The sequence below is a fragment of the Anser cygnoides genome, chromosome 4 (genome assembly GCF_040182565.1).
Source record: "Anser cygnoides isolate HZ-2024a breed goose chromosome 4, Taihu_goose_T2T_genome, whole genome shotgun sequence".
Taxonomy (NCBI): Eukaryota; Metazoa; Chordata; class Aves; order Anseriformes; family Anatidae; genus Anser; species Anser cygnoides.
The window spans coordinates 6,920,228-6,946,816 of NC_089876.1; the positions used below are offsets into that span (position 1 = coordinate 6,920,228).

The following is a 26,589-nucleotide window of genomic DNA, read 5'->3' on the forward strand; positions in this document are numbered from 1 at the left end:
AGGACCCCGTGCCATTTTGACATTCACCTGCAACATTTCTCAGCAGGCTTTGTGGATGCGATTTGGTCAGTTAGCTCGCTCATCCCCTCTGATACATTCACCCTCTCCATCTCCTCACAGTGGGAAGATATATGTACATGGCAAACTTGAACAGGGCTTCAAACTGCAGTTAATTAGTCTGTTTCACACATACACACACACACACCAGTCCCTCCGTACTATCTGGTAGTACTTAATATCTACCCTCTCCTTTAGTCCACCTAACGTTTATACTATAGTACCTAGGAGAACTTTTCAGTACCATGGATCACATCGATCTCTCGTGTACCCTCACTTATCTACAAAATCACCTTGATATTTCCCAGTCAGTTAGCGCCAAGGTGCTACTCTAGATGTCTGCAGAGAAGCAACATCCCATAAAAAAGCGTAAATGTAGACACAGCTTCAGCTGGTGTTCCTACTTACTGGTAGGAAGAGCTTTCATGTGTTAACAGCTAAGTGTTCTTAAATTCCTTAAAGTCTTGGACAAGCTGTTCTCAGTAACGGGGTACCCTATTCCACAGTTCCTATGGGAATTGAATTTGGCATTCGTGATTTTTGTAGGACCACAGTTTAAGTCAGTGGTTTTGCTGCTACACTTACCTTTAGCTGTGTCTTCCTTTGCTGTAAGAATGTCCATCCTGACATCAAAGCTGATTATTCCAGCATAACATTCTCGTTGAAAAAAAAAAAAAAAAAGTGTTTCTAAATCCATTCTAAGTTTCTTCGCAAAGTGTTTTATGAGATTAGTTTAATCAAGAAATTAATTTACATATTTCTTTCCCTAAATTCCATGTATTTAGTACCATAGTATCTTGGCTGCCAGCCATCTGTAACAATAGATGTGAGGGAAGAGTAAGGAAGAACTGATCTGTCAGATCTGTCAGATCTGACTGTCGGACAGAACTTTCTTTGCTGTCCCAGAACTGTCAAGACAAATTCAAGACTGTGCTGAAAGTAGAAGTTTTAAAGGCCTACCCAAAGCCAAACAGGGATCACATACCTCATTAATCAGTTTAATAAAGGTATATTATGAGAAATGTGCTCCATCATCAGAATGTGCTTCACTAGAACTCACTGTACCCACAGTTTTGCCAAGAAATGTCTGTCCCTGGTATTTGCAAAGTGAATATCTGAAACTATACTTATGGCCTTCTCCAAATACTACAGTACCACAGGGGCATCCAGACAGGATTCCATATTTACCAGCGTCTTCTGAAGTCACTGCTTACATAAAAAAAGCCTATCCACATAACTAAATGGGTAGGAAACTTTTGTTTGAAGGAACCTGCAATGAATATTCATATGTAAACACTAAAATAGAAAGGAAAGTTATCACTAACTGGACTTTACTGAAATGTGTTGACCTTTTGCATATTCACTTCCCTTTCTACTCCATCTTCTCCTTAGGAAACTTTTGGCTTCAAGAATATGAGGGACTCTGCTTTCAAATCATATCCTATAGGGCTGACATCCTACATTTGAGTCATGTAGACAGTTACAGGTGGAGGTATTTTTCTGCTGGGCTTAGCCCTTCGGTTATTCTGAACATGTGGAAAAGCAAAACTTTAGTGTTAAGGGAAGGTCTCGGAAGGTTCTTTCAAGGATACCTTGCACTTCAGCAAAACTTTGTGGGATTGTTTTCACTAATTCATAATTTAGACTTGCATCTGAGTTCTGCCCAAGACCCTTTTTGAGTTTAGTCCTATGAGCAGCTGATGAATCAATTTGAATTTAGTTTCTGTCCTCAGAGAGCATTTAAGTATATGCAATAATAAGTTTAACAGAAAAGAAAACATAAAGTGAGGAAAAAATAATATAAAAAGGAGACAGAAAAAATGGAAAAGATGTAGAAATTGACTAAACACAAAACATGGAAATGATAATGTAATAACACTATTTCCATTACAGAATGGGCACAGGGGAACATCAAGAAAAGAAAGTATAATAAAAAGAATACTGAAATAATTTTGGAAAACATGCAACAGGGGGAATCTGAAGAATGTAAGATGTAGAAATTCCTATACTTAGCTCTAACAACTGTGCATTCATCAGCATTGCAAGACCAACTTAGTTTAGCCTGATAAAGTTTCAAGTTTCTTTGGGTCTTTGCAAGATTTATCTCCTGTAAAAATATATAGAGAACTTTTTATGTGTTTCTACTCTACAGAGAATACAGCGTGTTCCTTTAAGTACATAATAAAGATTGCGATATTTGATATATTCCAAAATGAACCTACACATATGCAACCCAACATCTCCTGTTCAATATCTTTGCTGTGTGTTTGTAGATTTGCAGTATGCTGTAAAAGGTTTCTGGGTTGATTATAAATATCACGTACTGAACAGTCTTACTTCAAAATTCTTTTCCAGTTGGTAGCCACAACTCTTTATAAGCCACGTGTTACATTCATTTTATAACAATTATTTGAGCATTAAAACTTGCCATCTGGAGCAGTTTCTGACATACTGTGTTTTGTTAGATCTGCGTATACCTCAGTCGTAGATAATATTAAAACTTCATTAAGTTTTCTCTGTCCAAAGGCTAGGATGACCCAAATAACAGCAAATACATTTAAAGGAACATGAAGACATTTACTGCACATATAAAGAGAATTATGTAATTTATGTTATGGTCAACAGTGATAACTTTTTAACAGTTATTTTTCAGACAACTCTCTCATGGGGGACACCTGCCAACTATCAGTCAGGTCTTAAATCTCAGTTAACATTTTTGATTAAGTTCAGAACTTTTGTACTAATATCCAAACTTCTGGGATTTTTTTTTTTAGTAATTTTATTGGTTGAGTGTCTTCATGATATGTATTCTTCTCATGTTTGAGGGGAGAAAAAAAAAAGACATGTTCATGTATTCATAAGTCTCAAGACAAGTTTACTCAGTCATACTATTCTCTTAGCCATACTGCAAACATCTGGTCACTCTGATTTACTTAAGTAGTTTCTGAAGAAAGGCAAGTAAAACATGTTTAGAAAGACGACAAAAATGCCAATAAATTATAATAAACATAATTTAGAGAAAAATTAATTTCTAGGTATAAATAGTTGTAAATCAACAAATTACAGCATTTAAGAATGTTACCAGTTTAGATTTTGTGATAGAAAGATTTTTACATGTGTGAAGCATAATCTTTCCAAATGTCTTCTTTTCTGCCACTAGAGGGTACTCCAAGAACTTACAGTATATTTATAACAAAGATTTATTTGGGTTTTCTGGTCTGTAAATGATCGAGAACTGTTGTCATACTAAACCTGAAGAATTTAACCCCCCAAAAATCTTGATTTTAAACAACAACTTTCAGAACCAGTCTAATATCTTTTCCACAAAGTAGCGCAGCATATCTGAATTATAAGGAACATTGAATGACATGTAGTTTAGATTTAGTTAAACTTATCCTACTTTTAAATTATCTAAATTATTATCTTTTATTTATTTCAGACACAATTATCTGGTTCACATCCTGTTTCTTCATCCAGATTTGGACAAGGAGTTCCATTATTGGCAGGGTGAAGAAGTACGAAACGAGTTCTGGTCTTGGTCCCTGGTTTTCTGCAAGGACCTCTACAGAGACCCCAGGAAGACCATTGGGAAACCTCACAGTCCAGCGGTGTTTCTGCAATATACACAATAAAAAGGTAACTACAGAAATTTGTGCTTAAGGCAAATACATAGTTGGCAAAGCATTAAGGAATGATGACCGAGTAGTGTCCTTTCTTATACAAAAATACATGTGATATTAATAAAATCCATATGTCATCTTATAAATAAAAAAGTCTGTTTTCAGCTCCTAAACCCAGGGACATTGGTGTTATTATTGTTGCAGTCCAGAGACTGTCTGAGGTACTACATCAGTAGTGCAGCAGATTATTTATTGAATTGAAAATATAGAATTCCCATCAAATAAAACTATTTTTAAAGTAATTGCATTAAAAAGATTACATTCCAAAAAACATGTACTGTCAATTTTATAACTCATTTGCCATTGCATAGCTTACTAAAAACACTAGGATTAAAAGTTTTATCTAGTTTATTTATGTATACATATATTTCTTTGGCGATGTATATTGTTCCTGTAGTTGTTCATATCAAATTCCATTGAACTCTAATTCCAATTTGCTTCAGAAGTAACAGAAGTCACATCTTTTAATCAGTAAATCTTCTCAATATTTTTCGGTATGTATGCTACAGTTCCCTTTACCAATAAAGATATTCTGTAACTACAAGCCTTCTAATACTAAATGTGTTTTCAATAAAGTTTTAATTTAATTTAATACTGGAACTAAATAAATCAGAAACTCTAAAGTACTTTTCATATTGTATACTTTCATTGAAAATATCTGTCTTAAAAATATAGGTGCCTATTCCTTAACAGGTTAAATAAAAATATTGCTTGTCACAGGAAATTGCATCAAATCTGTGTATTACAGCATTTGTGGGTAAAATAACTGTGCACAAGACCAGCTTCAAGATTTACTGTATCAAGTGTGTGACTTCTGGTATAAATTTCTGGCATTACAATGGAACCCACTACTTCTGTTGTAATCACCAATACCCGTGCTTCTAGCAGGAACAAGTGACACAGTTTGATCTCTGATAATTAAATCTGTCCTTTTGCTTAAGGAATACATTTTTGAATAGACTGGTTTACTGGTTAATATATTATAAAATGAGGATGTAGGATTTAATTTTTTTTTTTAAATACTGTACTTTAAATGAATTGTTTTAGATTTAAATGCTAAAAAGGGCCAAATGTTCCTTTCAGATGTTGTGGGAAAGACATGACTGAAAATGTGATTTGAAGCACTCACTTTGAATATGTTGTTTACTAATAGTAATACATTTAAGCATAAGTTGATAGAGAAATGCACTCATTAAAGTATAAATCATGTGTGGAGAATTAGCTTTATTTTAATGATTACAAGGTGACTTTAGGACAAAGCTAGTGGCATTCAATCTTTAAACTTATTCTGGAGAAGCTCTTCTTGGAACATAGCAGATATTCTGGAAATACATTGGGGATTTAGCCCATTGCTGTCCCTCTAATAGTATTTGGGATGTCAGTCTTCTTATTCTTAACCATTCCTCTTACAATTTATTAAAAATCACTAGAAGATTATAAAGAGAATACCAAAGGTAGACACTAACTGATATCTTTCCCTTGGAACAGATATAGTATTTTTTGTTTTGGAGATTGGAAAATTACCCTTCAGACTGACTTGAGTCAGATATTTGAACGTCACCACTACCTAAATGAGTTTTTCGGGTAAATTTTTAAGGAAAGAAAAAAGAGAACAATGTTTTTGTTGTCAGGATGTCTGCTGCTATCACAAATATGTCCAAATCAATTGAATTATTTAAATTCTTATTTCACATAGCTACTAAGCCCTCTGACCCAGAAACAACAGTACTAGTTCTCTTTTTCCATCATCATGCAAGAATTTAAGTGGGAGTACTTACTTCAAACTTGCAAATAATTTGTGAAACTTTGTCTCTGATCAAATATTGTTTATTTCTCATAAAATTCACTGATCTATAGTGATACTAAGGCTTGAGTAACCCTCACTGTGGATATAACCCAACCCTTTGAACTACAGCTCAAATATGAAATCCATTCCTTATTTTTTCAGGGATTCTCTTTTATGTCAACTGGCTTGTTTTATTTCCCATATGTAAGTCTGGAAACTATTGCAATGCAGATAGAATATTCTGCCTAATCACCTATTTCATCCACATCACCCGCCAGATTTCCACATATTTTCTGAATGAATAGAAATAACAGAATTGAGCATATCAAAGTGCCAATCACTTACCTGAGATGGAGTCTAATATTTCATTACTTTTAGCTGGCTGATTAAGATGAGGTATAGGAAGACCCAGCTGGTTTTTCTTTAATTTCACCATTGTTACTTGAGCAATAGGTGGCAAAATTTTGAGTTTGGGATAATAAAATGAGTTTGCTGGGTGACTTGGGGAGGAACAAGTGATCTGTGAAATAAACAGGAAACCTTAAGGAAACTACATCATACTAGTAAGAAATAACTGGAAAATCATGTTTACACATCATGTTGATTCTTTTTGGCAAGCAAAATGCATTAAAATGGTTTCTTTGAATCCCAGTTCTCCAGACTACTGCCGGTAATCCCAGACTTTTTACACAAAATGCTTTGGGACTGGGCACAATGAATTGTGCCAACCTTTGGATGGAGGACTGGAATGGGAGGTACTGAAAACAGAGATATATTTGGAATGGTTTGATGGGAAGCAGTGGATATTATTACAAGATAAAATACAAGATTATTAAATAATAGTATTAGGTATGCTGTAGCAGCTGTTATGTGGGTATAGGAGGCCAGACGGATTGTTTTCCAGCTTCCCTGTTCTTTTTCTCACTGCTCATTAGCACAGCATTTGGCTTTAGAAGAACTGACCTTAAGGAAAGGACTGACTGAATGTTTATAGTATTCAAAACCTTTGAGTCAAGATGCTCTGTTTCCCACCACCCATAAATGACAAAAGCAAAAAGCAAGAAAAGAAGACTGGAAGTGGGGTCACTGCAGTAGCAATGAAGAAAGTTTCTGCTTTCCATTAGCTCCTTTCCCTCAAATGTTGCAGTTTCAGGTTTCAGCAATACTTTCTACTGAAAACTCCTCCCCAAATCAGTACCTAAAATTCTCGACTTAGAATTTTCCTGTTTAGACACTTTCAGTCATGCCAAGACTTTTTGGAATCTTTTTATTTTCCTCTATTTTTAAGAATTATTAAAAACCATGTTAAAATGCTCATATTTTACATAAATAACTTTACATGTAAGCCAATTTTTTATGATCCATCTACATTTACTCAATAAAATAACAAGGTATAGAAAATGAACAAGAGCAGTAGGGTTATCAGCTATTAATAAATCCATGTAAAGAGCGCGTTAGCACTCTCAAATACAGAAATCAATTTCACAAGAGAATCCATTGAGTAATTAAAGGATAGTTATCTTTTAAAGGGAGGACTCAAAATAGTACAGGGTACTAAACTATGTATGTACACCTACCTCTGTAACTGTATCCTGTGGAATAGTGGCAAAGTTTGGGGAGGAAAATGTGAAACCACTGTCTGTTCCAGCATCATATGGAAATAGATCTACTGATACTTCTTCCATCCAGTGGTCTCCTTCACAGAGATTTAGGCTGTCAATACCCACAAACCAGTCGGGGCTTGGCACAATTCGTACAACAAATGAAACCTAATGAAAGAAAACAACCCATCAGGATTGCATCACTTATATTCCAGTCCCAGTTATTGTAATTATTACTTAACATTTTTGAAGGAAATGGTCTTTTATACACTTCTGCTTTATAGAACCCATACAGTGCTCCCTGCAATTTGACATGCTCTTTTAGTAACATTTTTGCATTATTTTATTCCTACCAATGAGAACTCAAATATTTAATTTTGTGTGATAGTAACCATTAAAAAAAAAAAAACCTTTAAAGATTAATATGTGCATATCTACTTACTAAGGGATGTCTTGAACGCACTTCTAATTCAGTGGAAGTTTGTCCTGTACCACTGGAAATGGCAGGAGCAGAGAAGATTCCATGTACACTCTGAATTTTCTCTCCAGCTTCTTCTATTTCTTTCATTAATACCCATGCTTCACCCTTTTCAGCAAAATCACGTACACCATTGCTGGCATATTCATTTTTTTTCCACATGCTGTAGTCAGAACTATGAGTAACACCTATTTGAGTGAATACATTGCATGACATAAAAGTCTGTTTTAGATTGTCCCTATTTCTTCAGTTTCTCTTTTATTTCTGAGGTTAAAAAAAAAAAAATTGTATAAAAATGAGTGAACACTAAAACATTTGACTTATCACTGTTTATTTCAGCTGTAACCAATTGAAAACAGAAGTCAATTGAAAACAGTTGTAGATTTTTGAAAGCATTGTGGATACTTAAATTTCTGCTTTTCATTCTTAATAACTTTGGCTCTTTTCTTTCTTTTTACATTAGTTATATTAAAATTTACTATTGAGAAGAAAAAATAAATAAATAAAAATCACAGTGGTCAAGAGATTTATCTGGTCTTAAAACTATATGTAATTCACTTACCTAGCATTGATGACCACTGTGCTGGGGGCCTATAAAGTGGATACTGCTTAGGGAAAGCAGTCTGGCTCCATTTCCCTGTGAAGATTATGCTGTACTTTGCAAGTTCCTCTGCTGTGCAAATAGAATCATCACGCACAGGCAGGCTGCTGGCATAACCTAGAATTGTTACAAGCAATGTCCAGATAATTTTGCTGGAGCAGTAGACAAACATCAAGTTTTCCATTCCCTTCCACGTGAAAAGGAAAAAAAAAAAAAAAAGTTAGACGTATTAGTCACTCTAAACTCAAAACTGAATAAGAGTTACCTAATAAAATGTAACAGAGCATAAGATATAACAAAAAGAAAACATATATCCAAAACACTAAAATTGTTATGCTTCTAAAAACATTATTATAATGCTTTCGGATTTGATATTTCCAGGCTATATACTACAAATCTGTAACTCTACCTGGGACAAGTGTTTCTAATGAAAATAAAAATATCTTAACCTTGTTCATAGTACTACCTCAGAAAAATCTGTTTCTGATTTTCTTGAAATCTTATTAGAGTCACATCTTGAATTAATTAGAGTAGCAACTGTTTCTGTGGAAAACGTTAGTGGTATATTTATTCTTCTAAAGATTAAATTGCAGGTTACTTTGCCAAAAGAAATGATTTATTTTAAATTTGTGTCCTACAAAGACTGTTTTATGGCATAACATTTAAAATCAAATACATTTCAAATATATATAAATTACTTTGCTGTCATAACTTGTGCATTAAAAAATACATCGCAATTGCTTCAGATTGTTAAAGCTACAGAGTTATTAAAAAACAATATTTTTTAAAAGTTGCTGTCATAGGCTGTGCAAATTTTGTTTTTAAATTAATATGATAATTGCATCAGGCTGTTGAACTCAAGCAATTGTTTAAAATAAGCCTTAAAAACTTACTTTTAAATGCTTTTTTTCCTTTGAGAGAACTATACAAACATAACTAAAACACTAATAATATACACTAATAATATATTAATTTGTAAAAAGAGCAGTGAATACTCACTAAATATTTCCTCTGGAGCACTGGTAGGGGGAGAGCACCTGCTTTTGCTGGCAGCTGAGTTGGTCTGCAAGAGAAGACAGTAGGAGTCTTGCTATTTATGCCTGAAGAGGGTCCCTTTGGTCCAACAATTATTGTAATCTTTAGACTTTCCAGGTTTGCAAAAAGCATGCCATCTTCTTACTTGCAATCTTTTTGGATGGACTATCAGAGGTTTCCTGTATGTCAACTGGTTCAGGTTCCTATCAGAAGCTTGTAATGCCGAATAGACGAAATGCTTTAAAAAAAATACCTTGGATTCTTACTAATAATTCGGGTTTTCTGGTGACTTTACAGTTCTCTGTTCTTATTAATGCCTCTAAGCTATACAAATGAACTGATTCCAACGCTGGAATAGTTCTAGTGAATACACTTTAAATGAGAAGCATGTTTTCTTGTAAGTTTTATTGTCTGACAGATGCTCCTTCCAAACATTTACAGAGAGCTTGCTCACTCTCACACACCATATGCATGTGTTCAAATAAAAGGGGTGAGGCAGCTAAAAAAGTCAAGAGGAAAAAAAAGTTGCATTTCATAATTGCACATACTCACACAGACTGTCTCCTGCAAATATGAATTAATTTAAAGTAGTACAGTGTATATTTTTGTGTTCTACGGTACCGTATGCTGGATGATGAAAGGGCTCTGTAACATTGTGGTTTCTTTGGAAAGAGTGGTTTTGGGAAGCTCTGAAATTTTTCTTAGCTGTCTTCAGAGTAAAAACCCCCAAATAAAAATCTCATTATTAAAGTTAAATCATACATCTTCTGTAACACAGTACATATACTTAACTCACTAAAATTATTTAAATTGCCTATGAAGAATTATGCTTAATACAGTGACCCAATTAACAAATAATGTTTAATATTTATTTTAAATCATTTTCCCTACAACCTTTTTAAAAAGCCTGTAGGAAAAATAAGGGCTTTGTGCCATGCTTATAAGGTTAACAAATGCTACTGCGGCTGATCAGCAGAGGAAGTTCAAAAGTTTACAATGAACCATGAAGAAAGTCTTGCACAGAGTCTTCTTTTGAAATTGTGAGGAATGTCACTGAAGTACTTCCACAGATATCTAATAAGATGGTACAGCATATGGAAAAAAAAATGTTATTTTTCAGATGAGAATCCCAGGCCATCATAGGATTATAGCTTAAGTGACATAAGTGATTGTCCACCAGGAGGGTGTTACCAACCAAGCAGTTTGAGCTTTGTGGCACTTTAAATGGAAATTTCTCCTTCCCTTCTGCCTCCCACCCACGGTAAATTAGCAAGAAAAGCCAAGATACAAATAAACTGTGATGTCTAAATGACGTTCATTTCCCTGTTGTCCTGGCAAGATGGAATCTATTGAAAGTTTCAATATACATGGATTCAGCACCCAATATCAATAACTCATGTATATCTGGATAGATTTTGGGAACACTGTAGCAGGTTAACTGTTTAGACATGGTTGTGCCCTCTATTTCCAAGGTTTCTTCCTCTGTCCTATATTCTTCCCAGTGAAAACATCCATGTTTCCCATAATTACTTCTGTTCTAGGAGCCAGAATTCCCTAAGAAAATGAACAAAGAGACTGTGGATATTTTTACATCATTTTTTTGAGTGTTTGTTGGAGGATGTTATGTGAATTACATCCAGCTCTCGCCCTCCTATGCACAGAATTCCAGATCCACAGGTTCCTTAGAGAATTGAGTCTACCTATATCAGAAGTGGGTGATGTCTCTCGCTCATGCAGCCTTCTAGAGGCTATAAAAAGGTCCCATAAGTATTAGAATATGTTGCAGATAGAATTGTTAAAATATAATTGTGTACTACTATCTTTAAACTTCAGTCGGTTCTGTGGTTATCTTTATCATCACAATTACTGATCCAGCTAAATTCACATATTGAAACATACTGTGACACTTCCAGGAGAACACTTAAATGAAGAACAAAGCAATTAGTTCTGCATCCAGCACAGAATTATTTTGGAGATCAGATTCTTCCTCTCAAACAGAAATTACTGCCAAAAGGCACATCACCAGACTAGACCATTCTAGTTCCATGACTACATGTTATGAATAGCTCCAGGAATAGGACAATATATGCAGGCAGCATAATTTGGCTCAGATATTATAAGGAAAACTTACTAACTGATGAAAGACTGAATTGTCGGAAGTCATGAACTTGGGAAGTCATTTGAGGTTTCTAAGTACGGATTACACAAAGAAATATCAAAAATGAGAAAAGTTGTACTTGATTCTCTCTTAGAATAGTACCTCATGATGCTTTGCTCAGATGTCTTCCAGATCTACAATTTTGCGTAATCAGTCAATCCTTCTTCTAGAATACCATTACTCCCATTTCCTGAGGTTATCAGACTCTTCAGCTTAAATATACAGTCAATGGAAAAAAAACGAGCCTAGATATTTTACTTTCCTACCTTACCAATGTGGGAATTAGGGACTTTGAAGTTTGAAAAACTGGGGAAGGATTCTTTCCTCAAAGTATGAAGGTACTTAGAAGGAACCTGGATTATAGTCCTTAGGCTCTCTCTCAGATCCTGGTCCAGAATGGAAGTTTTCTTTGTTAACATTCCTACAGTAGACCATTCCTTATTTACAATAAGTGCTCTGCTGAGACAGAGTTCTCAGGAGGAATAAAATCTTCAGAACCTACAAACTTATTCTTATCTTTTTTTGGTTTCCATGGTAAAATTGTTGGACAAAGTACAGCAAATTTAAATTTTATTTAATTATCTTCCCTTCCCCCTCTCATCACCTGCTACCCTCATGGCTGAAGGAGGGGAAAAAATAAAAAGACACACCTAATAATGTCAGAAAATACTAACTCCCAATCTTATTACTTTAAATGGAAACTGTGCTAAGCATAATCAGTCTCTGACATTGTGAAGGACAGAATATCAAATTTAGTATCTCATAGTTGGAAAAAAAAAAAAAACTCCCCCCAAAAAACAAACAGATTTCCACTCAATGAATTACATTCATGGCTGGGAAGCCACAGATGCCAAATTTCTGTGGGCCAGTAGTTGGAGAAAAAAATTGCTGTGGCATCAGAATCTCTGCTTGCATTCCTTCTTTGGTGTGCATGTCCCATTAAAAACAGATGAAAACTCATGAAAAACCGGGGGAAAAAACTTCCATTTAGAAACCATTTTGCCTGTATATAGAATTGGATTTTTTTTCTTTTACAGCAATATATACATATTTTTTCAAGTCTGTGTGTTTTCAGGTACACCTATTTTCCATCCATATGCATACCTCTATGGACCCTGAATGCTTAAGGCAGACAAGGTTTATTTTACTTAAACATCAGTGCTGAACTGTGCCTTGTATTTAATTTTGTTTGTGTCTGTGTGCAACTCTTGCTGTTTCTTGTCAATAAGAAAACAGTCTTACATTTTCTGCAGGCTTTACCAAGATTCAAAGGGTGAAAGGTGGAAAGTATAAAACAAAAATGTTGTGTTTTTTCAAATAACAGTCATAACTGTTTCTAAAATATTCTGTATTTTTGCTAACCTAAAATAATAAAACAAGAAAAAAGAACTCTGCTTAAAGATAGAGCAGTACATTTAGTATCATGTTGATTCTTGCATCATTTACACTATATGAAAACATTTATATGAACACGTTTAGGCTATTACACAGGAATACAGTGCATTAAAAGGGTGTAAATTCCATTTTGATTAGCCACAGAATAATTTAGCTCTTTCCCTGGTAAGCAATGAGATTGGCATGATTAGTTATGACTTTTCAATTAACCTGTAAGATTAAGAGAAAGGAGATTTGACTAAAATGACTGATCTGAAGTTAGCTTGCCCACCTTTATTCAGAACAGAAGCTCCAGAAATTTTGTTTCTCTATTCCTAAAATATTATCTTACATTAAAACCTTACTAAAACAATTTCCATTTTGCTGGTAAGTAGTATATGTACAACTTTGATATGTGCAGGCTGTTTAATATGCTTCTGAATAACTAGCATCTCTTTGTGTACCAAGAAAAACATAACATTGTATTACTTAACAAGGATTAAACAACCATACTTTCTCTCCTGCAGTTACCATGGATACACATACAATTATGGGCACTCAAAAATGCCAAAAGGTTTACATTCAGTCAAAACCCTCTAAATTGTAAAATCTGAATATCAGAGTGGTAAGCAGCAAAATATTGTACCATGAAGAAGTTATGGTGTTGATTTGGAAGACTTTATAAAATACAATACTTATATAGGAGAACAAAGCATTCCCAATACTGGATGTTGCAATGGTAGTTAAGGCAACTTTGAATTTCAACTTAGCTTTTGGGATAAGGATTTAGTTTGCAGACTAAGGCAGTTAAATATGTGTATGCATATGATCTAGATATGTAAATTACCACTATGTATAATGGAGTTATAATCATTATAGTCAATATAATCTAGAGAACTGTTCAGCTCACCCTTTAATACATACCTATATTTGACCAAATGTATAACCAATGAGCAGCTCTCTTGTCTCCACTAACTGTATTATTAGGCTCTCCATTGGCCAGACACCTAGCCCACGTAAGTAACTGATTCAGGTATCTTTATCTGTTACTGAATCTAAAAGCAGGTGGACTTCATTAAATGTTCCCACTGATGGCTATAATCAAGGTTCAGCCTGCTGGTAGTTCAACCTGCTGCACCTTGTATTTTGAGTTTACAAATTCCCATTACAAGGGTGTTGGGTATTGGTTTTGTGTTGCTTCTTGGTTTGCTTTATTTGTTTGTTTTTTAATTCAGGGCTCATTGAGAATTCAGACCAAGATAAGGAAAAATTCTAGCTTTATTGACCATGGTGACACTGCTCAGTAAGAAACAGCTCCAGCATTCATCTGTCATCTATATTTAAGTCACTTTTAGTACTGAAAAGCCTAATTTGCTATTTTTCCATCCTCCAAAACTCCACAGATCTGAGCAGAAAAACAGCTTCTTTGACCTGTTCATCAGGCTGGTATTCTGAGCTGGGGGATGAGGGCCAGCTTTCAGAGCCCTGTGCTAATCTGTGGAGTGCCTGCAGCAGCAGCATTAGCTCACTGGACTGTCCAGTACACATGACTTAGCAGAACTCTGAAACAAGCTGAATATTTAGAAGATGTTAACCTTGTAGACCTGACTCAGACACTTGTGGGAATCCCTGCTTTTAAATTTACTTTTGATATTTTCAAGAAAACCTCAAACTCAAACAAAATATTCCTTTGAAGAGAATCTAATATATAGTGTACTACAGCTTCATTGCAGTACCAGACAGGTTATTTTTGTGGTATTGTGCACACACACAATATAAAAAAGAAGTGTCTTAATATATTACTTCATTCCATTATTCATTTTTTACATTGGGTGTACAGCCTGTATAGAATACCTCATGGTCAGTCTGATACATGTTGGCTTTCTAAAACCAGCTTGATGCTTCTTTTGCCTTGTAGAAATGTCATGTTTTTATCCCTCTGGCAACACTGTAGAAGATCACCAAATTAAATTTCTAAAGTAGTCACTATCAAGGCAACTCTTCACCATAAGTTTTGTTGATTTCTCTTGTGTTGTTTTTGTTGTTGTTGTTGTTTGTTTGTTTTTAAAGGCCTTAAATATACTAATATATTAAATGATACCTTTAAGAGTTGCATTTTTAAGTCATGTGAATAATGTTAAAAATGAATTGACCTGTCGTGGAAAGTCATTCATATATCAGATTCTGCACATAGCTCTAACTCATTCAGTAAGAGGTCCACTATTTGTGACCATCACAACAGTCAACCAGTGGAACAGTTGGCCCAGAGATGCAGTGCAGTCTGCCTCCTTGGAGGCTTTAAGATGAGACTGGGTAAACCCTAAGTAATCTGATCTGAGCTCAAAGCTGACCCTGCTTTGAGCTGGAGGTTGCACTAAAGACCTCCTGAGGTGCCTTATAACCTCAAGTATCCTATGGTCCTACGGCATTTTTTCTGAGCTTGTTCCAACACTTCAGGTAATGGCACAAAACTATCACTTATCTAATACTCTCATAGGTTCTCTACACATCTGTGATTTCTTTCATATGTGATTGGGTATGTAATAGCAAAACGAAGGCTTGTAAAGGAGAGTGACCTAGGGTTGATTTCAATGGAAGACAGAATACATCTGTGGCATTTGATGGAATACATTGCAGAACTCCTTGATTTAGCACCAACCAATCTCTGTCTGAAACTAGAGATATGAAAGCTGAATGCACTGGTGAACACGAAGGTAATTAATTGACTGAGAGACAGGATCTATTAGCTCCGAAAAAATTCCATGCTAACACAGTATTATTTTGAGTTCTGAGAATAGAAAAACTCTATGCAACTATCTCTGCACATTGATCAATGACAGCAACTTCCATAGAGATGTTCATGTGCTTGTTGAGAATCTCTGCATGGAACACAAATAATACTGCAGAGTACTAAAAGCATGCCCACTGAGTTTATTATGGGAAACTTCACATATTTTGTAATCCTCCACACAGTAAGCAATATTGCAAAGCATTTTTTACTGCATTTTATAAACATGTTATGAAGTCAACCCCTATCAAACGGATTCTCTTAATTAACAACACTACCACCATTTTGTTGAAGGAATCAAATACATCCTCATTTAAAACATATGGAATTTGGAAGTTATAATAAAGACATGATGCTGCATATATAAATAACTGTTTTATAACTTGTTTATAAATATGACCCAATGTACAGGAAGAAGCTTTCAACAAACCTAACAGCTCTGACAGCAGAAAAAAAAAGATTTTATGGAATATATAAGAGCACAAAAAGCCTTAAGGGTAGTAAAGGACAGCACAAGCAAGACTATTACGTAGATTTTTGTTTCTGACCACAGGCTAGGCTCCTTGTCCACAACAAAAAACTTGCTATTATCCAGAAATAATGAATTAAATAAACTGCTCTATTCACTCTTTGATTCTCAACAAAAGTAAGGGAAACATGAAAAGTAAGATTTATTTTTTTTTCTAAATGATTATTTTGGCCAGTATTGTGGAAAGTGAAATTAATTTTTTAGAAAGTTTGTTATTTTGAAATTGAAGAAAACTGCTCTTTATATAATGGGTTATATAATTCCTTGTAATTTTTACTGCTGTTTCAGACCCCTGCATTATTAATAATCATAAGTGCCTGAGTGTGAATTTTATTTATCAGTTATTACAATGAAAAAGTGACCTCAACAAAGAGAATGTAAATTTTCTCCATTATATTCTGCATTAACTACAAATAAAGGATAAATTGGTATCAATTTATATTTTGGGAAGCTGTGCTGCTTGTTTACTTCTTTTACTTCTAAAACTAAATCAGTGCAAAGTATCATTCTAGGAAGCACTGTATTGCTAGAAATGCTTGAATGGATTTTTAATTCTAAAGCACTGGTATAAATATGAATAAGCATCAACACAAACACCCTATGATTATGCCAGCATGAATATAATCAGAATCTGACCTATTATTTTAAAATATGTAAAACTCATATTGTAATTTCTTTTGTCAATAGAAAAGCCATTGGCCAGACAGCATTTTAATTAACCACCCTGAATTCTGTTTGCAGATTCCATTAAGAAAGGATATTATTCTTCACTTCTTGTCCTAACCTGTTCTTCAAAGCTACAATGTAGTTTACTGAATATATTGTCACTTACATGTACTGGGAAACTGTTCTAGCAGCTGCTTGGATGACATTTTTATAATTATGAATTGAATGCATTATTAGAAGCAAATATATATATATATATATTACATGAAAGTGCTACAGTTTAATAAAACTGAGGGGTAAATAAGCATAGAACTGGGTAAAGACTTCAGTAATAATTTACATTCTTCCCTTTCTCACCTTTAGTTTGCTATATGGACAGTAATAGGCCTATATGACCATTATAATATGACACATTCCTAGCTGTCTCTAGAATTACTATAATAGAAAAAGGCAGACCAGTTAAAATTGGAAATTTAATAGTGTTGATTTAGTCATCTAAATAATAGGCCTCGTATTTAGTAATGAATGCTCAGAAAAGCAGTGCAAACTAAACACTAATCTTGGATGTATATAGAAGGTAAAATCATGTTCTTTAGTGATTGTTTTGACTCAGCAAACCTATGTGGTAAGTACAAGAATGTATTCCTAAATGTTTTGTGGACATTACTTGATATTTAATGAATCAATTTAATCAAAAATATTTAATCATTTTATTTCACGGAATCCTAGAAACACCAGTTGGAAGGGACCTCTGGCTGTCTCTTGTCCAACCTCTTACTCAAAGCTGGGCTGTACCCCAACTAGGTCAAGTCAGTTTTGTCTGTCTGAGTCTTTAAAAGCACCAAGGGTGAAGATTTCCTTCACCTGGCTGACCAACTATAATGTTGTTCCTTGCGAAGCAGTTCTTCCTCCTGAGCAATCTGAATTTCCCAAGGTGCAACCTTACTACCTCGTCTGTCACTATCAATAAGAATTTGCGTTTTGTTGTCTTTGATGGGAAAAACCTTTCAAGTTTTTGTAGGGTATTAGATTGCCCTTAACTTCCTCTTCACTAGACTAAACAAGCTCAGTTTAGTCTGAGCTCCCTCAGCTCTCCCCATATGTCACGTACTTTAGTCTGACTTGTCTTGATAGGCCTCTGTTAGACCCTTTCCTGTCTCTCGGCATCCTTCCTGATTTGGGAACCTCAGAACTGAATATAATAATCTGTGTGACCTTCCAGTGTTTAGTACAGGGTGTAACAACACCCCTCAGTCCGCCGGCCTAGCAAATCCTGTTGTAGCCCAGTATTTTGCTTTATTCGTGATGAGAAAGTGCTGCTTGCTCTCATTCAGCTTGGGGTCCAAAATAATCCCCAGGTTCTTTTCAGCAGTGCTTCCATTCAGCCTGTTGGTTCCCATCCTGAGCTGATGTATGAGTTATGCCATGCCCCAGGGGCAGAACTGTGGACTCCTTGTTGAACTTTTTGATGTTGATCTTCTCCTCAAGATTATGAAGCTCTACCTGGAGAGCAGATTTGCTGTTTGTCTTGTCAGTTACCCCACTGATTTGGTATTGTCATCAAATTTGACAAGGATACACTCTTTCCTCAAATACTATATGTTTGTAGTACTATGTAGTATGACATAAAGAAAAAGAATTTTACCTTTTTCCAGGTGTGGATGCTCTGCCTTTTCTGGAAGTCCTGAAGTCTTTCTCTAGGACTTTTCCTTTTAACAAGCTTTTGGTAGTCACTACCAATACTCCGTTTAACACATTTCTTTCATGTTTATATCTCCTACTTTTCATGTTCACTATTTCAGAAGCTACATCAGCATTTGCCTTCCCTGCTGTTCTAATTCAGACACAGATGTCTTTATCTTAATAGTGATTTTGACAGTTCTCTTGGCTAAGTTACTTTTGGCAAATTAGATTGTGTAAGCAGCCTTACTCTTTTACTACTTGTGAATAAAATAGAGATACTGAGATGCCGACAGTGAAAGAATTTGCAGAAGCATAAATCTGCCAAATTTTGGATCATCCCCAGCGACAATATCAATATTTTTCCTTTAATTGTTATTCTAGTGTTATAAAAACTGATATAAATACATACAGTCATGTCCTTGCATCTGCAGGTGAGAGGATCTTTTCTTATTCTTAGCATGAGAAGCTACCTTTGCAATACTTACAATGGTGACAGGAATGGCTTGACCTGCCTTTTCCCCACCACAGTAAAATAAAATAAATTTGTATTTCTGAAGACAATAGTTCATAAAATCTACAGTGAATTGCATAGTCATTTATGAAGATAAGTCTAGACATATTACACACAACCCCCAAACCATTATCACAGAAATCCCGTAATTTCACAGGATCAAATTATTTACACACTTTCTTTGTTGGATCCTTCAAAAATGTCCTATCAAATATGTCAAATCAGACGATAAGTATTAAAATTTTTGCCAACCATTACTTTCTAACACCGATCCCTTGTCATCTCAGCTAGCTGGTGTAGTACAACAGATAGTAACAAAGCAAAGTATGGTGCAACTTTAATTCTTTTATAAGAATTGTACAATTTGAATGTAGGTTGCAATGCTTCTACAAAGCCTGTGACATCTAGATTCAGTTCATGTTCAGTAACACTGTCAGTTACCCCAAAACACGAAGGGAAGGATTTAAAAAAGAAAGTTTGAGTGTAATGCTTTATGCACAGTTCACAGAGGGATCAATGTTTTTTGTTGATAATTTCATCCAGTAACTTAGGCATTCATTTTACTGGACCATGGTAGCATTGTCTGAGGATATAGGACAGCAGAGAACTTGGCCCACTGCATGGGGGCTCATAAGTCCTTGAATTTGTAATGTCGAACCACAGATTTTATAAATTAATGATCTGATAAACAGAATGGAAAAAACACTTTGTGGTGTGGATTGTATGATAGATGCTTTTTTGGAGAACTTAATTGTTTGATTTTAGCATCTACAGATGGAAATGCATGCAAAGACTGAGGAAAAAAGAAAACAGTATTAGAGTATGCTCTTAGATCTCTTGTACTAACCAGAGCCTAGCTGTCATCACAGATTAGATCAGCTTCAAGATTTTGAACAGCAAGCTTATTTTTCCATGGTATCTAGTCCATTATAGTAGCTATTCATCTTCTGCTACCAGCAGGACTGGCCAAATAAATTACCCCAGGGATAATTTACTAATATTTCTATAGTCTTTTCCAAATAAGGAAGAGGGGGCCTCCATCTCAGAAAGCTTATATCTAAACATTTGCGTTTATGAGGTTATGATGTGATTCTGAGGAAGTCTGAGCCTTGAGGTAGTACTAACCAATCTTATCTGCAGAATGAGCATGCCCTAAGACACTAAAGTGGTTCTAATCTTTGTGTTTTGTTTGAGCACAGACAACCCCTTAAAATCAAGCAAATGCAGATCCTCTGGATGATGCAGACTAAATAAAAGTTTTGAAAACAAATCTTCCCCGTTTTCTATTTCCTTTTAGAACGAGTCTCTCCTTCCAGATGCTCTGGAGTCCAGCAATTCTCGCTGCCTTCATGGGTTGCAGCAGCCTTCACACAGTCTCCCTCTGGGTCTCTAGGAATGTATCCTCTCCTTGACCTCTGAGGCTTGGCTGTAGATCTGCTCCTTTGCTACAAGCAAGCCATGTGCTTTCTCAGGAGTCTTCCAGTCTGCATGCAGACACTGTAATCTCCTCTCCCACCCTCTGTCCACCTGACCCAGGCTACCACAGCCAGGAAAAAGCAGAAGCAGCCCTTCTCGCTGCTGCTCTGTCACACCCTTTGAAAACAAAACAACGGAAAATGGAGGCTAAACAATGAACAAAACACCATCTTGGCATCTGTCATGAAGACAAGGAGCAGAAACAGGAGGTACTCTGCAGTCCCTGCAAGGGTTTTCCCAGCTTCTGAATTCAGAAATGCACCCTGGCCATTTTCCTACCTCAGATAAGACCTGGGTGAGACCTGGACTCATCAACTCTCCTTAGGCCCTGGTTTCTGGGGAGAGAAGATCCAGATACATGAGCCAGAATGTTTTAGGTTTACACTCATATTCCCAAGTCTGGATTAAAATAGCATAGTCCAGAATGAGGACAATATGAATATATTCATATTAGGCAGAATCCAGAAAAGAGCAAATGGGTAGGTGTTACAAAAATAATTAAAATGTGTCCATCTCTTTGTCTCACCCCTGCAGTAACTCTCTATAATGTTAAATAATTATCTGTCCAGCTTCTAATACTGCTAACTGTTGTCATGGCATCTGAGTGTCTCCTAAGATTTAAAAAAAAAGAAACAAAACACCACCGTGCAGATGAATCTGTGCAGATGAAAAGCAAAGCATAACATCAGAAAGTTTCTGCTGCAGGAATACTCGGTGAAAGAGAAGTCTATTACAGAATGTAGGTTTTTGTAGGAAGGTGACATACTGTGAATTGAAGTTCTCACCTGAAGCAAGGACAGCCTCTGGGATTTACCCCTGCTGGATATTAGGGGAGAAAATAGACAAGAATTAAGTGAACCCCTTTGGAAATGTGAATGACTCTCCCATAACCATATCTGAGGGGTTTTTTTTGAGCTCTTCAGCAGGATTCTTTGGCTTTGTCAGATTTCAAAAACTCAGTTCATAAATTAGGGTAATATATATAATGCTAATAATGTAAATGGAAATAAGTTATAAGTACAATATTAATAAGTACAATAGTACTAAAAGGATGTCTGAGGTGTTCTGTGTGTATAGTACTGAGAGAAAAGGGTCATATACTTTAAAAAAATCTATCTCCTTTATTTTATCCATTTGACAAAGAGCCTCTGAAGAGACACACCACAAATCCTTCAGACAGTAACATCTGGAAAATCTCTAGAAGTAGCTTGCTTTTCTAGAGCGATATAAGACTGTCTTGAGTTATCCATAGTATTCTATACAAGTCATCAAGACTGTAAGCTTTCACTCAGAGACAAAGACAGAGAAAGGATGTGGATTAAGACAGATTTTCACCAAGGAACTTGGAAAAAAAAAAAAAAAGAAAAGAAATTCTGGAAACCCAATATAATTACCTCATAACTGAGGTCCTAGGGGAAGAGAAAAAATAAAAAATAATAAAATAAAATAAAATAAAATAAAATAAAATAAAATAAAATAAAATAAAATAAAATAAAATAAAATAAAATAAAATAAAAAATCCAGATACAAAGAAGTAATTTTGGTCTAAAATCCATGTAGATTTTTCTTTTTGAGGTACTAACCTCTGACCCTATTCAATTCATTCACTTGTTTTCAGTATCTGTTGTTTATATCCTTTTCTTTTTCACCCTGATGTAATATTTCAGGGTATGAAAAGGCTTTTAGAGGAATGATGTACCTTCTCTTATTTCCAGCATTCTTTCGCTGATCTCTCTTGAGTAATGCTCAAATGTATTTATTTTTTCAGTGTAACCAAAACATGAGAAAAAAAAGGAGGAAATCTAGACAGCATAGAAAATCACAGACATCTTTGGATATCACATGAACAGGTGTTTTTTTATATGTACAATGATAAAAGAAGTTAATTTCATATTTTGGAAAAAAAATGGAACATTTATGTTAGGAATATCAGTTCACAGAGTGCCTTTCGTATGTTCATCATATATAGAGAAAGAGAATATGTAAGAGTGAAAAAAATAATTAATTTAAAAGAATGAAACAGTAGCTAGTGGATTTAGCAAATCCAGGGGATTTTTACCCGGCTGATCATATTTGTTCATTAAAATTTTTCTCTCTCTTTTAATTTCTTTTATTGTATGAAAGTGCATTTCATGTCATAAAAGCCTTTCATTTTTTTTTTCTATATACTTAGATATATTAAAATAAGATATTTCTTCTTTCATTTTCTCATCAGGTGGAAAATTTATGAAAATGAGAAAGTAGTTCAGTGGATGGAAAATTAGTGCTTTCTCTCATAAACTTGGCCAAGAAAGATTTGGAATATTTACTAAAATACTCCCAGAATGCAGCACTATTTTCAAAGTTGGACAGGAGCTAAATATTTGTTTTGTTATTTGGCTAACATTCCATAAATCAAGTATATCCCTTCTCAAGTTAGTTTTAACTGTTTCTACCCAGCTTCTCAGTGAGCTACTACAAAGCAATCTTACCATACCTTTTAGATGACCAAACATGCCAATACAAACTTTTCAGGTCAGGACATCAATATTCTCCAGCTTTGCAGAGAGAAATTCAATTACTTAATATAATTGATAGGTGGCTTTGGTTCTAGTAATCACAGAGAAAGTCTATGTCAATATTTTACCTTGGGTGTGATCTTCTGAAGCAAATTTCCTGATCATTCCCATTTACCATGCTTTCATTCATATTATGGACTGGCCTTGGAGCCCCATGCAAACTGAATTTTGGAATGGAAGTAACCAGAAGGTGAGCTTTGGGTCCACAGAACCCACTATCACATTCAGTCCACAGGATAAGACTAAAACTAACCCAGCATTAAGGCCCCCTAAAACATGTGAATGCTAGATCCTTAGTACTGACTATTTCGTTTTATTAATCTACTTCTATTGGTCTCTGCTACTTGCTAATGTGGACATAATTTCCAACCGAACTTAGACCTCACAAGATGCAGAACCAAATTCTAAAGCACTTTAGGCACTGAAAAAGTCTTTAAAATAAATATAGGAGTTAAGGATGTGATCTTCTTTGGGACAAGAAAATGCCATTAATTGGTTATCTGCATCTTTAAATGGTTAATCATCTTTTGAAATTCAAACCTCATATTTCTGTGCTGCATTTCCAATTTCTTAAAAAGGGGATAAGTAATATTACCCAGTTTGACAGAATCTGATGAGATTAAATATATTAAAAACTGAGCTGCTCAAATTGTAAAATAAGAGGGTTGTATAAGTCTGTAACACAGATTGCTTTCATATCACAGATCAAGGTTAAACAAAGGCTAAAGCTCTGCATGCATGATTTGCAAATGCAGTTATGCTAATAGCATGATGATCTTAATTAGATGATCAGCTGCATATCTGACTTTTGATAATAAGTCCTAATGTGACTTGCTAATCAATGTCAGATATGGGAATAGAATGTAGAATTTCTGACTTGTGAATCCATGCACTAATTGCTAAACCAGACTGCCTCCCTAATGTTATCCTTCATTTCAAAATGTTTTATCTTCTGCTTGTACTCATGTGTTATTTGAACAGCTCTTTGTACATTCAGACAGTTAAAACCAGAAAAATCCACTGTGATTATATTATCCAACTCCTAAACAACATGGAAACATGGACCAAAGAATTTCTTGCTATCTCATATTGGGACTTTTTTTTTTTTCTTTTTACCATAAATTAGTATTGTCAGTCTTAATTTTTGACTGACCTAAAGAATTTTTTTTTCAAAGGCATCCAATTTTGATTTCAAGATTCTAAATTATGATCAATTTGTCACTTTCTATGAGAACTGTCAATTATTAATTGCTCTCAATGTAGTGAGATGCTCAAAAATAAGGTCAAGTTCATCCTGCTCTTAAAAGTTGCATTTAATTGCAAGTTTAAATATTTGTCTTCTGCTTGCAGCCATAGTTATGTCTTGCCTTTAACTGCTAGATGAAAGATTTCTATGTATCAGATCACAGAGTGCTGTATAAAGGAGACTATGAAAGAAAATTAATCACTATAATCACATTGTTTAATCCACTGTGGGAAGTAGCTCAGATAGCTAAAAAAGAACCACAGTAGAATATGATTATTTTAGCTTCAAATGTTTTTTCTTTTTTTCCCTTTTATAGCCATATTATAGACAAATTTTAAGAAGAAAATATTACCAAAAAAAAAAAATATATTTTTAAGTGAAACTGAAAGATTTGGCTGTATTCATTGTTCTCTCAAATAGACAATCCTTGGATTCTATACCTGAAGAGCAGGGGAGGAAAAAAAGAAAACAAACCATTTTTTTCTTCCTGAAAGCACAGTGTGTAGTTGTCAGCTGTTCCATTGGGTTTTGTCAACACATCAGAAAATCATCTTAGCAACTGGGATTCCCATTAATTAGCTCGTTGGAATAAATACAGCTGTCAAAGAAAAATAGGGTATTGTGGAATTTCTACACACAATAAACCATTACCCCTCCAATGGACAACTGTTAGAATTAATCAAACTGGAGAAGTACATGAAGCTGACATGACAGGAAAATAACAAATGTTATGATAACACACTGAATCTAAGCTTTGTTTATATAAAATTATTATATGAAATGTAGCAAAATTTTATACCAATGTGATGGATGTATATAAAATTGCTACCAATTTAAAATATTCATATAAAAACGAAGAGTAAAAACCTTTACAGAAAAGACGTAAGAAGGTATTTTTTCTTCTGAATGAAGAACGGCACATACAGTGGTATATGTGCAATAGTTTATACAACAACAACAATAACAAATACATGAAAAAGCTGTTATACCTGTATTTAACTTCATTTCTACAAACTGAAATGTTAATAGATTTTGGCCTAATTGTTACATGATGTGTTATTCTTCATCTTATGCACAAATTTACTGAAGGGAGGGAGAAATCAGCAAGATGTTTCTCATTTAAAAAGTGCATATTTGCTGCTGCAGCTGCAGCTTTGGCTTCATTTCATAGTTTGAGCTCTCAAAGGGCATAGAAAGGAACAGTAACAGCCACTATGGCCCCAAACTTATCACCTCCTAAATAGAAAATGGAAAATTTAGACAGGAAGAGAATTAAACATGATTTCTCATCTAGCAAAGAACTTTCAGAAGAGAAAAAGTACACTTTAAGTTACATAGTTAAGCTATTGTTAATGGACCAAATTCAACAAAAGAATAAAAAAAAAAACCTTTTAACTAATTTTGAAAATGTTCATTTTCTTTTTCTCCCGTTGTACTGTGCTTTTCTGATCAGTCTTCTTTTCACCGAGAAAGCTTGAATGAGTCTGTCATACAGAGATACAAGCAGAATTTCAGCTCCCACTAAGGAAAAAATCAGCTATTTAATTCTTTTGAAAATATATGCATCTATACCATCTATTCCCTTTGTATAGCAGCAATATCCACACTATAAATCATGGAATAATATCAGAACATTCATCTTCCATGAACTTTCAACTCCTCACCTCTGCTCTGATCATGAATCCATTCCTCCTGGGATTAATGGAACAGCATCAGACAGTCAGAAATCCACCAAAAGTGGGAGTTCTGTGAGACTGAACAAAAAGTTGATTTGAAAAGTGCAAATAACTGGGAAAAAAGTAGGGAAGTTCTGAAAATAAGGGGAGGGAAGGTTTCTGCCTTTCTTTTCTCAAATGCAAGATTCCTTTTGTAGCATTTTTTCCTAATTAAAACACACGAAAGAAAATAAATTTTAAAAGCTTGTCAAAACAAAATACTACAAACACTGGGGTGGAAAATGGAAAAGAATGAACCACAGATAAACAGCCTTAATCACAGCTCTTAACTGTATACTGGCACGTGTTCAGTGTTACAAGGTTAGTTTACCAATTTGAATGGAATGGGATGAAATCACATATTAAATAATAAATAAGGAAGTAGAAAAATAAAGTCATAAGACTTAGTAAAAAAAATAATTTAAATAATGAAAGGTCAAGAAGTTTTATTTAGATAGAGTAAAATCACAGTGCGTCCTATATTAAAATATCTTGCAATTCCACTGATTAATATTCTAGAGAAGAAACATCTCTGTCAAAGTTTCATTATGCTATACTGTGAAAACATCCACATGCATCTTATTAAGTTTGCAGTCCACCCTCAGCCAAACCAGAGAAGATCTGAATTATGTTCCTAATATTTACAA

The 26,589-nt window shown here is 34.7% G+C and overlaps 1 protein-coding gene across 3 annotated transcripts; it reads right to left on the reverse strand.

The window, feature by feature from the left end:
* Positions 1-2,915: 2,915 nt before the first annotated feature.
* Positions 2,916-26,038, reverse strand: SPON2 (spondin 2). 3 transcript variants are annotated; one of them, XM_013178169.3, is made up of 7 exons: positions 25,892-26,038; positions 9,203-9,266; positions 8,165-8,390; positions 7,567-7,790; positions 7,101-7,292; positions 5,869-6,043; positions 2,916-3,671 (listed from the first exon to the last, which is right to left on the reverse strand). In XM_013178169.3, exons 3-7 carry the CDS (start codon positions 8,385-8,387, stop codon positions 3,493-3,495), a joined length of 993 nt encoding a protein of 330 aa, XP_013033623.2. In that variant the 5' UTR covers positions 8,388-8,390; positions 9,203-9,266; positions 25,892-26,038; the 3' UTR covers positions 2,916-3,492. The 3 variants fall into 3 exon arrangements, with proteins under 3 accessions (XP_013033623.2, XP_013033628.2, XP_013033607.2); XM_013178174.3 differs by lacking the exon at positions 25,892-26,038 and adding an exon at positions 13,695-13,771; XM_013178153.3 differs by lacking the exon at positions 25,892-26,038 and having other exon boundaries at positions 9,203-9,796.
* Between the last annotated feature and the right edge of the window lie 551 nt (positions 26,039-26,589).

Bases quoted from the DNA above. Each gene is read 5' to 3' on its own strand.
- SPON2 (XM_013178153.3), bottom strand. From the start codon at position 9,370: ATGCTTTTTGCAAACCTGGAAAGTCTAAAGATTACAATAATTGTTGGA. The intron at 6,044-7,100 runs GTAGGTGTACAT...TTTATTTCACAG, and splicing joins CACAGGATACAGTTACAGAG to ATCACTTGTTCCTCCCCAAG. The intron at 3,672-5,868 runs GTAAGTGATTGG...TGTATATTGCAG, and splicing joins AATATTAGACTCCATCTCAG to AAACACCGCTGGACTGTGAG.